Source organism: Dendropsophus ebraccatus, chromosome 15 (assembly GCF_027789765.1).
Source record: "Dendropsophus ebraccatus isolate aDenEbr1 chromosome 15, aDenEbr1.pat, whole genome shotgun sequence".
NCBI classification, from domain to species: domain Eukaryota; kingdom Metazoa; phylum Chordata; class Amphibia; order Anura; family Hylidae; genus Dendropsophus; species Dendropsophus ebraccatus.
The window spans coordinates 75,016,785-75,030,550 of NC_091468.1; the positions used below are offsets into that span (position 1 = coordinate 75,016,785).

At 46.4% G+C, this 13,766-nt stretch overlaps 1 protein-coding gene across 3 annotated transcripts; it reads left to right on the top strand.

Annotated features, from left to right (window-relative positions):
- Window positions 1-807: 807 nt before the first annotated feature.
- On the top strand, window positions 808-13,347 carry GNG4 (G protein subunit gamma 4). 3 transcript variants are annotated; one of them, XM_069954535.1, is made up of 5 exons: window positions 808-913; window positions 1,419-1,508; window positions 3,524-3,607; window positions 7,966-8,073; window positions 12,282-13,347. In XM_069954535.1, the coding sequence occupies exons 3-5, from the start codon at window positions 3,599-3,601 to the stop codon at window positions 12,408-12,410; spliced, it is 246 nt and encodes an 81-aa protein (XP_069810636.1). In that variant the 5' UTR covers window positions 808-913; window positions 1,419-1,508; window positions 3,524-3,598; the 3' UTR covers window positions 12,411-13,347. The 3 variants fall into 3 exon arrangements, with proteins under 3 accessions (XP_069810636.1, XP_069810635.1, XP_069810637.1); XM_069954534.1 differs by having other exon boundaries at window positions 3,541-3,607; XM_069954536.1 differs by lacking the exon at window positions 3,524-3,607.
- The last annotated feature ends 419 nt before the right edge of the window (window positions 13,348-13,766 follow it).

The window sequence follows — 13,766 nt, forward strand, 5'->3', positions numbered from 1 at the left end:
GAGTGAGTGTGGGTGGGGGGCTGAGTGAGTGTGGGTGGGGAGCTGAGTGAGTGTGGATGGGGAGCTGAGTGAGTGGGGATGGGGAGCTGACTGAGTGGGGATGGGGAGCTGAGTGGGGGGCTGAGTGAGTGGGGATGGGGAGCTGAGTGAGTGTGGGTGGGGGGCTGAGTGAGTGTGGATGGGGAGCTGAGTGAGTGGGGATGGGGAGCTGAGTGAGTGGGGATGGGGAGCTGAGTGGGGGGCTGAGTGAGTGTGGATGGGGGGCTGAGTGAGTGGGGATGGGGAGCTGAGGGGGCTGAGTGAGTGTGGATGGGGAGCTGAGTGGGGGGCTGAGTGAGTGTGGATGGGGAGCTGAGTGGGGGGCTGAGTGAGTGTGGATGGGGAGCTGAGTGAGTGTGGGTGGGGGGCTGAGTGAGTGGGGATGGGGAGCTGAGTGAGTGGGGATGGGGAGCTGAGTGGGGGGCTGAGTGAGTGGGGATGGGGAGCTGAGTGAGTGTGGGTGGGGGGCTGAGTGAGTGTGGATGGGGAGCTGAGTGAGTGGGGATGGGGAGCTGACTGAGTGGGGATGGGGAGCTGAGTGGGGGCTGAGTGAGTGTGGATGGAAAGCTGAGTGGGGGGCTGAGTGAGTGTGGATGGGGAGCTGAGTGGGGGGCTGAGTGAGTGTGGATGGGGAGCTGAGTGGGGGGCTGAGTGAGTGGGGATGGGGGGCTGAGTGAGTGGGGATGGGGAGCTGAGTGGGGGCTCGGTCACGCGTGCAGCCATCATCAGGCGGAGATGCTATTTCTGTGCTGGATGAAGCGTGGGCGCAGAGAACAGCGCGTTTCTATAGTGAATCAATGATCAGCAGAGCAGCCGATCACACACACAGCTGATCACTCCCTCCATCCTGCAGTCTCCGCCATGCGATCATACGGTGAGTTATCTGCACGGAACAATAGGGAGGCCGGGCGGGATGGAGGATGGAGAGGATGGAGGCCGGGCGGGATGGAGGATGGAGGCCGGGCGGGATGGAGGATGGAGGCCGGGCGGGATGGAGGATGGAGGCCGGGCGGGATGGAGGATGGAGGCCGGGCGGGATGGAGGATGGAGGCCGGGCGGGATGGATGATGGAGAGGATGGAGGCCGGGCGGGATGGAGGATGGAGAGGATGGAGGCCGGGCGGGATGGAGGATGGAGGCCGGGCGGGATGGAGGATGGAGAGGATGGAGGCCGGGCGGGATGGAGGACGGAGGCCGGGCGGGATGGAGGATGGAGGCCGGGCGGGATGGAGGATGGAGGCCGGGCGGGATGGAGGATGGAGGCCGGGCGGGATGGAGGATGGAGAGGCCCCCGGTCCGGCCTCCCTCCCTCATTGTGTAACGCTGCAGTCTGCACAGCGGCCTCTCTATCTAGGTCACAGCCGGCGCTTTGTGTTGCAGCTGCTGCCGGATGATTCTGCGTTTTTGCTCCTGATCCGGGCGGATTTCTGTAAGAGGGAAGCGGCGCCTGATCCCGCACAGGCAGCTCTGGTGAGTGTTCACATTGTACGGACGCGTTACCGGGGGACGGACTAATACTCAGCACTATATAACTGCCCCATTCACACACAGCCAACTATACTGCGGCCATTTCCACATGATCACAATGAACTCACTATTAGGTAGGTTTGGTCCATTATATTCGGATGCATCGGCCATAGGTGGGGGGAGGGGTATGGAGTGTAATGTGAGCAGCCCCCTCTATATAGTAATATAAGAAGGTTATAGTGTATACAGTATACAGACCTTTGCCCGCTGACCCTAGTGGATCCGTCCTCATGATAGCTTAGACCTCTGCCCGCTGAACCTAGTGGATCCATCCTCATGATAGCTTAGACCGCTGACTCTAGTGGATCCATCTCCATGATAGCTTTGACCTCTGCCCGCTCAACCTAGTGGTCCCCATCCTCATGATAGCTTAGACCTCTGCCCGCTGAACCTAGTGGATCCATCCTCATGATAGCTTAGACCTCTGCCCGCTGAACCTAGTGGATCCATCCTCATGATAGCTTAGACCTCCGCCCACTGACCCTAGTGGATCTGTCCTCATGATAGCTTAGAGCTCTGCTCGCTGACCCTAGTGGATCCCCGTCCTCATGATAGCTTAGACCTCTGCCCGCTGACCCTAGTGGATCCATCCTCATGATAGCTTAGACCTCTGCCTGCTGACCCTAGTGGATCCCCGTCCTCATGATAGCTTAGACCTCTGCCTGCTGACCCTAGTGGATCCATCCTCATGATAGCTTAGACCTCCACCCGCTGACCCTAGTGGATCAGTCCTCATCATAGCTTAGACCTCTGCCTGCTGACCCTAGTGGGTCCCCGTCCTCATGATAGCTTAGACCTCTGCCTGCTGACCTTAGTGTATCCCCGTCCTCATGATAGCTTAGACCTCTGCCTGCTGACCCTAGTGGATCCATCCTCATGATAGCTTAGACCTCCACCCGCTGACCCTAGTGGATCAGTCCTCATCATAGCTTAGACCTCTGCCTGCTGACCCTAGTGGGTCCCCGTCCTCATGATAGCTTAGAGCTCTGCTCGCTGACCCTAGTGGATCCCCGTCCTCATGATAGCTTAGACCTCTGCCCGCTGACCTTAGTGTATCCCCGTCCTCATGATAGCTTAGACCTCTGCCCGCTGACCCTAGTGGATCAGTCCTCATCATAGCTTAGACCTCTGCCCGCTGAACCTAGTGGATCCATCCTCATGATAGCTTAGACCTCCGCCCACTGACCCTAGTGGATCAGTCCTCATCATAGCTTAGACCTCTGCCCGCTGAACCTAGTGGATCCCCATCCTCATGATAGCTTAGACCTCTGCCTGCTGACCTTAGTGGATCCCCGTCCTCATGATAGCTTAGACCTCTGCCTGCTGACCCTAGTGGATCCATCCTCATGATAGCTTAGACCTCCGCCCGCTGACCCTAGTGGATCCGTCCTCATCATAGCTTAGACCTCTGCCCGCTGACCCTAGTGGATCCCCATCCTCATAACTTAGATCTCCGCCCGCTGACCCTAGTGGTCCCCATCCTCATGATAGCTTAGACCTCTGCCCGCTGACCCTAGTGGTCCCCATCCTCATGATAGCTTAGAGCTCTGCCTGCTGACCCTAGTGGATCCCCGTCCTCATGATAGCTTAGACCTCTGCCTGCTGACCTTAGTGGATCCCCATCCTCATGATAGCTTAGACCTCTGCCCGCTGACCCTAGTGGTCCCCATCCTCATGATAGCTTAGACCTCTGCCCGCTGACCCTAGTGGATCCCCATCCTCATGATAGTTTAGACCTCTGCCCGCTGACCCTAGTGGCCGCCCAAATGTGCAGTCTGTATTACTACCTATTCTCCATGCCATTCCCTCATATGTGAAGGCTCCACAATACGTCTGCGGCAACCGCTACAGACCATACCCCAATGGCTTATTGGTGAATTAGACCATGGGGGCTTTAGTGACCTACTACAGAATCGGAGACCATTAAGGTAATGCTTAATACCTTTTATTTACCATAGCTTCTCTCTGGATTTAGGAGGTACGAGTATCGTAATTTCTAGAAGTCTCTTGGGAATCCCTGGAGCCTGTCACTGATGGAGAAGGTAGGCTTCTGGGGGGCATCTGGGAGGCTTCTGGGAGGCTGCATGAGTTGACAGGCCGCACTTGCCTTCTCTTACCTAATGAGTTTGGGTCAATGTCAGATGAATTTCTGGGGGGGCATTGATGTTGGGCGGTGACTTGAACGTAGCATTAGATCCCTTGTTGGACTCCACGGACTCATCACACACAAGCGGTGGTCCAGCATCAAAGGGGAGAAAATGTAAAGGACTCCCAAACACAAACCATGACCCATCCCTGGATGTATAAAAGTAAGAGGTACAACCCCCTCACCTGGTGCGTAAAGCTGAGGCTACACTGACAAAAACATCACTAGTATCAACATGGAACAAGTCAGGATTATTTGTAACTCCGAGAACTCAACCAGTCCCCTCTTCTGTACTGGGTGTTCACCCACTCCCTCATAGTCACCCACTCCCTCATACTCGCCCACACCCTCATAGTCACAGACAGCCTCATACTTACCCATACCGTCCCTCTGACATTGCAAACACCTTTAAGGACTTAAGTATGCCACAATCTTTTGGCCTGGACCTAACATCATCAATTGCCAACAGCGCATTGCTATGTATAATAATGACACATGGCTGCGTGTAATGGTGACACATGGCTGCGTGTAATAGTGATACATGGTTACGTGTAATAGTGATACATAGTGTAATAGTGATACATGGTTACGTGTAATAGTGATACATAGTGTAATAGTGACACATGGCTGCGTGTAATAGTGATACATGGCTACGTGTAATAGTGATACATGGCTACGTGTAATAGTGACACATGGCTACGTGTAATAGTGACACATGGCTACGTGTAATAGTGATACATGGCTACGTGTAATAGTGATACATGGCTACGTGTAATAGTGATACATGGCTACGTGTAATAGTGATACATGGCTACGTGTAATAGTGATACATGGCTACGTGTAATAGTGATACATGGCTACGTGTAATAGTGACACATGGTTACGTGTAATAGTGATACATGGTTACGTGTAATAGTGACACATGGCTATGTGTAATGGTGATACTACGTGTAATAGTGATACTACGTGTAATAGTGATACTACGTGTAATAGTGATACATAGTGTAATAGTGATACATGGCTACGTGTAATAGTGACACATGGCTACGTGTAATAGTGATACATGGCTCTGTGTAATAATGATACATGGCTACGTGTAATAGTGATACTACGTGTAATAGTGACACATGGCTACGTGTAATAGTGACACATGGCTGCGTGTAATAGTGATACATGGTTACGTGTAATAGTGATACATAGTGTAATAGTGATACATGGCTACGTGTAATAGTGATACATGGCTACGTGTAATAGTGATACATGGCTACGTGTAATAGTGACACATGGCTACGTGTAATAGTGACACATGGCTGCGTGTAATAGTGATACATGGCTACGTGTAATAGTGACACATGGCTGCGTGTAATAGTGATACATGGCTACGTGTAATAGTGACACATGGCTACGTGTAATAGTGATACTACGTGTAATAGTGACACATGGCTACGTGTAATAGTGACACATGGCTCCGTGTAATAGTGATACATAGTATAATAGTGATACATGGCTACGTGTAATAGTGACACATGGCTACGTGTAATAGTGATACATGGCTACGTGTAATAGTGATACTACGTGTAATAGTGATACATGGCTACGTGTAATAGTGATACATGGCTACGTGTAATAGTGACACATGGCTACGTGTAATAGTGATACATGGCTACGTGTAATAGTGACACATGGCTACGTGTAATAGTGATACATGGCTACGTGTAATAGTGATACATAGTGTAATAGTGATACATGGCTACGTGTAATAGTGATACATGGCTACGTGTAATAGTGACACATGGCTACGTGTAATAGTGATACATGGCTACGTGTAATAGTGATACTACGTGTAATAGTGATACATGGCTACGTGTAATAGTGATACATGGCTACGTGTAATAGTGACACATGGCTACGTGTAATAGTGACACATGGCTACGTGTAATAGTGATACTTGGCTACGTGTAATAGTGACACATGGCTACGTGTAATAGTGACACATGGCTCTGTGTAATAGTGACACATGGCTACGTGTAATAGTGACACATGGCTACGTGTAATAGTGATACATGGCTACGTGTAATAGTGACACATGGCTACGTGTAATAGTGACACATGGCGGCTCCGTGTAATAGTGATACATGGCTACGTGTAATAGTGATACTACGTGTAATAGTGACACATGGCTACGTGTAATAGTGACACATGGCTACGTGTAATAGTGATACATGGCTACGTGTAATAGTGATACATAGTGTAATAGTGATACATGGCTACGTGTAATAGTGATACATGGCTACGTGTAATAGTGACACATGGCTACGTGTAATAGTGATACATGGCTACGTGTAATAGTGATACTACGTGTAATAGTGATACATGGCTACGTGTAATAGTGACACATGGCTACGTGTAATAGTGACACATGGCTCTGTGTAATAGTGATACTATGTGTAATAGTGATACATGGCTACGTGTAATAGTGACACATGGCTACGTGTAATAGTGATACATGGCTACGTGTAATAGTGACACATGGCTACGTGTAATAGTGATACATGGCTACGTGTAATAGTGACACATGGCTACGTGTAATAGTGACACATGGCTACGTGTAATAGTGACACATGGCTACGTGTAATAGTGACACATGGCTACGTGTAATAGTGATACATGGCTACGTGTAATAGTGACACATGGCTACGTGTAATAGTGATACATGGCTACGTGTAATAGTGATACATAGTGTAATAGTGATACATGGCTACGTGTAATAGTGACACATGGCTACGTGTAATAGTGATACATGGCTACGTGTAATAGTGATACATGGCTATGTGTAATAGTGATACATGGCTGCGTGTAATGGTGACACATGGCTACGTGTAATAGTGACACATGGCTACGTGTAATAGTGATACATGGCTACGTGTAATAGTGACACATGGCTACGTGTAATAGTGATACATAGTGTAATAGTGATACATGGCTACGTGTAATAGTGATACATGGCTACGTGTAATAGTGACACATGGCTACGTGTAATAGTGATACATGGCTACGTGTAATAGTGATACATGGCTACGTGTAATAGTGATACATGGCTACGTGTAATAGTGATACATGGCTACGTGTAATAGTGATACTACGTGTAATAGTGATACATGGCTACGTGTAATAGTGACACATGGCTACGTGTAATAGTGACACATGGCTACGTGTAATAGTGACACATGGCTACGTGTAATAGTGACACATGGCTACGTGTAATAGTGACACATGGCTACGTGTAAGGATCAGCTGTCATGCACCATGTTGGCTTATCGCTGGTTGGCTGATCGCTGACCTTCGCTCTGTGTAATAGGAGACCGCCACTATCTCCTATGGGCCCCTATTACAGCTCCTCGTGCGCTGCCACATCTAGGAGTTGATAGTCATCGAGGGTCTCAGTCAGGAGGAAAGCTCGAAGTATTATCTGTCATAACAGAGCAGTTTACACTAAACTCATCAGACAGATCATCTGTGGAGCATAGTGCTGGCTGCCCAAGGTTCTCCCGGCTTCCAAGCAGCACAGCAGTCATTTTGGCATCAGGGTCTATGTCAGGCGCTCACATGCTAAGGTTTTACATATTTAGGCAGAGTTCAAGGGGGATTTCACTCAAACGTAACTTTTGATATCTTGCTGCCCATGGTGAGACTAACAATTCCTTCCATACTTGGTATTATCTATTCAGTCTCCTTCCCCCAGTTCTCATCTGCTGCTTTCTGCTGAAGAGACAAAAATCTGTGTGTGAGCTTTTCTCTCTGTCTCCCCCTCCTCCCCCCTCCCTTCTGAGACACCTGATGTAAAAAGAAAAAAAAAGTCCCTGGCAGGCTGTATCTGCAACATTGTGGAAAGTTTAAACTGGGGTTAAGATGCTGATTAAACCTCCCAAAGAAGCTACAATGTTGCAGATAGATCCTGCCAGGGACTTGTTTACATCAGCCTTCTCAGAAGTGAGGGGGAGACAGTGAGAAAAGCTCACACACAGGTTTTTGTGTCTTTAGCATAAAGCAGCAGCTGAGAACTGGGGGAAGAAGACTGAATAGATAATAACAAGTATGGAAGGAATTGTTAGTCTCACCATGGGCAGCAACATATCAAAAGTTATGTCTGAGTGGAATCCCCCTTTAATGTTTTACACATATCCCTGTGATCTTCCTCGGACTGCCGCATTTTGTCATTATTTACGGCCATATAACCCTTTTTTTTGTAATTAGGATCAAACTATGAAGGAAATCCTTGCTAACAACAGCACAACGAGCATCTCCCAGGCACGGAAAGCAGTGGAGCAGCTGAAGATGGAAGCGTGCATGGACAGGATAAAGGTATATACTACAGGGATACAGCTCAGCTGCGGATAGTCACCATATACCTGGTTAGGGGACTCTCATCTCACCTAATATAGTCCCAGCTCTAGGGCACATACAGTCATTAACCCCCCCTGTCGGTGACTTGTAGTCCTAGCCATGTTGAGATTGGGGTGCCCCTTTAAGGATGCACCAGACACAGACCCATTATCATATCTCACCTCATAACAGAAAAGGGCTGAAGATTGTTTTTTTCTGACACATTCTATTTCACACATAATTATTGGTAAATTTTTTACATTAAACAATTATTTTTGAGAGGAAAAAAACAAAGTTGTGAAACTGTTGAAACATCAAGAAATATTGTGATGCCACATAAATGAGATCCTAATTCACATGAACATTATGTATATAATACACTGCTGTATACCTACACACAGGGGAGAGATATATAGACACTCATACAGGAGGAGGATAATAAGTATATAATACACTGCTGTATACCTACACACAGGGGAGAGATACACACTCAGCGGCCACTTTATTAGGTACACCATGCTAGTAACGGGTTGGACCCCCTTTTGCCCTCAGAACTGCCCCAATTCTTGGTGGCATAGATACAACAAGGTGCTGGAAGCTTCCTCAGAGATTTTGGTCCATAGTGACATGATGGCATCACACAGTTGCCGCAGATTTGTCGGCTGCACATCCATGATGCCAATCTCCCGTTCCACCACATCCCAAAGATGCTCTATTGGATTGAGATCTGGTGACTGTGGAGGCCATTGGAGTACAGTGACCTCATTGTCATGTTCAAGAAACCAGTCTGAGATGATTCTAGCTTTATGACATGGCGCATTATCCTGCTGAAAGTCGCCATCAGATGTTGGGTCCATTGTGGTCATAAAGGGATGGACATGGTCAGCAACAATACTCAGGTAGGCTGTGGCGCTGCAACCATGCTCAATTGGTACCAAGGGGCCCAAAGAGTGCCAAGAAAATATTCCCCACACCATGACACCACCACCAGCCTGAACCGTTGATACAAGGCAGGATGGATCCATGCTTTCATGTTGTTGGCGCCAAATTCTGACCCTACCATCCGAATGTCGCAACAGAAATCGAGACTCATCAGACCAGGCAACGTTTTTCCAATCTCCTACTGTCCAATTTCGATGAGCTTGTGCAAATTGTAGCCTCAGTTTCCTGTTCTTAGCTGAGCGGAGTGGCCCCCGGTGTGGTCTTCTGCTGCTGTAGCCCATCTGCCTCAGAGTTGGCCGTACTGTGCGCTCAGAGATGCTCTTCTGCCTACCTTGGCTGTAACGGTTGGCTATTTGAGTCACTGTTGCCTTTCTATCAGCTGGAACCAGTCTGCCCATTCTCCTCTGACCTCTGGCATCAACAAGGCATTTCCGCCCACAGAACGGCCGCTCACTGGATGGTTTTTCTTTTTCGGACCATTCTCTGTAAACCCTAGAGATGGTTGTGCGTGAAAATCCCAGTAGATCAGCAGTTTCTGAAATACTCAGACCAGCCCTTCTGGCACCAACAACCATGCCATGTTCAAAGGCCTCAAATCACCTTTCTTCCCCATACTGATGCTCGGTTTGAACTGCAGGAGATTGTCTTGACCATGTCTACATGCCTAAATGCACTGAGTTGCCGCCATGTGATTGGCTGATTAGAAATTAAGTGTTAACGTGCAGTTGGACAGGTGTACCTAATAAAGTGGCCGGTGAGTGTGTGTATATATATATATACACACACACACACATACAGGAGGAGGATAATAAGTATATAATACACTGCTGTATACCTACACACAGGGGAGATATATACACACTCATACAGGAGGATAATACGTATATAATACACTGCTGTATACTTACACAGAGTGGAGCGATATACACACTGTAGCAGTTTGGGGGTGTGAGCTCAGGTAAAGAGACACTCTAAACACAGGTTTCTTGTCCCCCAGACGTGTCAGCAGCTTTATTTCCAAGCATAGAGACTCCAGAAACAAAATACAGCTTTCTTCAGCAGAAATAAGTCTTTTAAACGGCATAAATGAAAGTTCACAGAAATCATACAGTCCTGTACAGTATCCTGGAGCACAGTCACAGCAGATACAGGGTTATCTCTCACCCATCTGTACCTCAGCAGTTTCTCCTGGTATACAGCTCCAGTATCAGCAGCAGCAGAGCAGGGTCCACACCAAGCTGCTTCCAAGTCCCACTCCCATCAGACTAGCTAGGGTTTTAATCCACCTGCACCTGTGTGGAGCTCAGCCTCCAGGTTAACCTCTTAGTAGCCGGAGAGGAATATACCTGCCTTGCCAGATTAACCCATTCAACCTGCTACAACACTCATACAGGAGGAGGATAATAAGTATATAATACACTGCTGTATACCTACACAGACTGGGGAGATATATACATACTTATACAGGGGGGGATAATAAGTATATAATACACTGCTGTATACCTACACAGAATGGGGAGATATATACACTCATACAGGAGGGATAATAAGTATATAATACACTGCTGTATACCTACACAGAATGGAGATATATATACACACTTATACAGGGGGATAATAAGTATATAATACACTGCTGTATACCTACACAGAATGGGAAGATATATACACTCATACAGGTGGGTAATAAGTATATAATACACTGCTGTATACCTACACAGAATGGAGATATATACACACTCATACAGGAGGAGAATAAGTATATAATACACTGCTGTATACCTACACAGAATGGAGATATATACACACTCATACAGGGGGATAATAAGTATATAATACACTGCTGTATACCTACACAGAATGGGGAGATATATACACACTCATACAGGAGGAGAATAAGTATATAATACACTGCTGTATACCTACACAAGGAGGAGAATAAGTATATAATACACTGCTGTATACCTACACAGAATGGAGATATATACACACTTATACAGGAGGATAATAAGTATATAATACACTGCTGTATACCTACACAGAATGGAGATATATACACACTCATACAGGAGGATAATAATTATATAATACACAGCTGTATACCTACACAGAATGGGGAAATATATATACACTCATACAGGGGGATAATAAGTATATAATACACTGCTATATACCTACACAGAATGGGGAGATATATACACACTCATACAGGAGGATAATACATATATAATACACTGCTGTATACCTACACAGAATGGGGGTATATACACACTCATACAGGAGGATAATAAGTATATAATACACTGCTGTATACCTACACAGAATGGGGAGATATATATACACTCATACAGGAGGATAATAAGTATATAATACACTGCTGTATACCTACACAGAATGGAGATATATATACACACTCATACAGGGGGATAATAAGTATATAATACACTGCTGTATACCTACACAGAATGGGGAGATATATACACTCATACAGGTGGGTAATAAGTATATAATACACATATTATTATGGCCTAATACTGTAAATATTTTAATATTACTGGAAATCTGGGAACATTATGAAGCCAGGTTCATATTACGTGAAACACTGGCCGTTCTGTGATCAGACCGGGTGACAGAACGGCTGGTGTTACTGAAGATCATCCTGGCCGGTACTGCAGGACCCTGAGGCAGCACCTGGCTGGAAGAGATGAGGACATCCTGATCTCAGAAGAGGGGAGCTGAGTTTAGGCCACCTGCCCCTGTAATGTAGGAGAGGACCCGGGGATGCTACCAGTACCCCATGTGTGTAGGTGGAGCCCCTCCTGTGGACGTGGATAATAATAACCTGGACTGCATTCTGCCCCGAGCTTACTGGATGGTGGACTATGTGATACCTCGTGGAATCACCTGTATCGTACGCCGTGGATTGTAGATCTCTATCATCTGACCTCCTAATAAACCCTGTGCTGGTTCTTGGTATCTCCTGCTCAGGCAGATTATCGCTCCATGGAATGGGGCCCTTAGGTCCCTGTACATTACTGGAACTTTATGCTACGTTAAATAAATAGCAGCACTTCATTGGTGAGTGCCGAGATTCCTTTCAGTACTGGGATAGGTTACATGGATGCCAGTGACGGAAGCCACGTCCAGTTTGGTTTATGCGCCACTCCGTGCTTTTGTTTCTCATCTCTAAGTAAGTGGTCGGGGCTGTTGCTTAAAGTTGATGAATTTCTTGTTATTCTTTACAGATCTCCAAAGCGGCAGCAGATCTAATGGCCTATTGCGACGCTCACGTTAGAGAAGATCCTCTTATTCTTCCCGTTCCCGCTTCAGAAAATCCATTTAGGGAGAAGAAATTCTTTTGCAGTATTCTTTAAAGTGTTTTTTTTTTTTGTTCTTAAAGTGACATTATGCATGATGTTAATTAATATTATGGGACTTTGTTTTTAAGTTATTCATAAACCAGAGAAATGGGGCAAAAAGCCAGATAATTATTGGTGACTTTATTAACTCTATGAAGTATTGTATTAGATCCCTTATAATGGGACGGTGGCGCTCTACAGATGATACAGTGACACTCTACTAAGTAGTATTAAGCAATTCTGGATTGAACAATAACTAAGTCTCCAACCAAAATCAAGGAATTTTTTGGAGTGTAGTCGGGTAAGTATAATTTATGATTTTTATTTTTTTTTTAATGTATCTGATTTTGAGTGAATTCGCCTTTTGTTGTAGACATTAAAGATGAGTGAACCGAATTTCTATAACCAAGATTCATTCCGAACTTTGCAAAAAGTTTGGTTCAAAACCAAACTGCACAGTTTGCACAGTTCACAACAAGTTTGAAAAGATGGCAGCTGCACATCTATAATACAATAAAATGGTATACTCACCTGTCCGCACTTCCCCAGTGTCATCCTCCAGGTCTCCAGCCCATTCAGCCAATCACTGACTGACTGAGATAGCACAGCAGCCAGAGTTTGGCTGAGTGGAATTTTGGCGTCTGCGGGGGACACTGGACACCCGACTAGGAGGACACCGGGGGAGCACGGACAGGGAAGTAAAGATGAGCACATTTTTTGAGCCGCACTAAAGCTGTCGGCAATCGTTTAGCTGTTTTAGTGGGATTCATTTAAGTTTTGGTTCAAACAAACCCGAACTTTACGTTAAAGTTCAGTGAAGGTGCCGAACCAAACTTCTGAAAAGCTCTCTCTTCTCTAGTAGATATAGGATATATAGTGATATATACCGGTATGTTGACTTAAAATTTTGTAAAATGCAAAAACAAAAAAAACAGGAATGGTTGCTAGGAAATCCGATGCAAGTGTGTTTGTCGCTGTAAGGAATTAAATACCAGTTTTAGAAATATAAAGCGTATCTGTTTTTATTTAAAAATATCGGGGGGGGGGGGGGGGGGGGGGGGGTGTTATTTTGGGAGAGTTAGTGTTGCCAAGATGTCTGCTGCACGGGGTATATACTGGTGCCACAATAAAGAGATTTAGCATCTTGTGTGGAGTTACCTGAGATCCATTGATATCCTGCATGATAGACAGAAACTCTCCCTGGCTCAGGATCAGAGATGAGCAGAGACGCTTTCTTAGGGTTTGTATAAAGTCAAATGATCCGCTTTGGAGTCCCGCTGTCTGCCTGCTCGGTGGAGTCGGCCCAAGGGCGGCCTATAAAACCTATGGTATATGGCTGTATTTTCCGTGTTGTCCAGAGCTGTATCCGGT

Coding starts and splice junctions, on each gene's coding strand:
- GNG4 (XM_069954535.1), top strand. Junction 8,074..12,281: donor CGTGCATGGACAGGATAAAG/GTATATACTACA, acceptor TATTCTTTACAG/ATCTCCAAAGCGGCAGCAGA.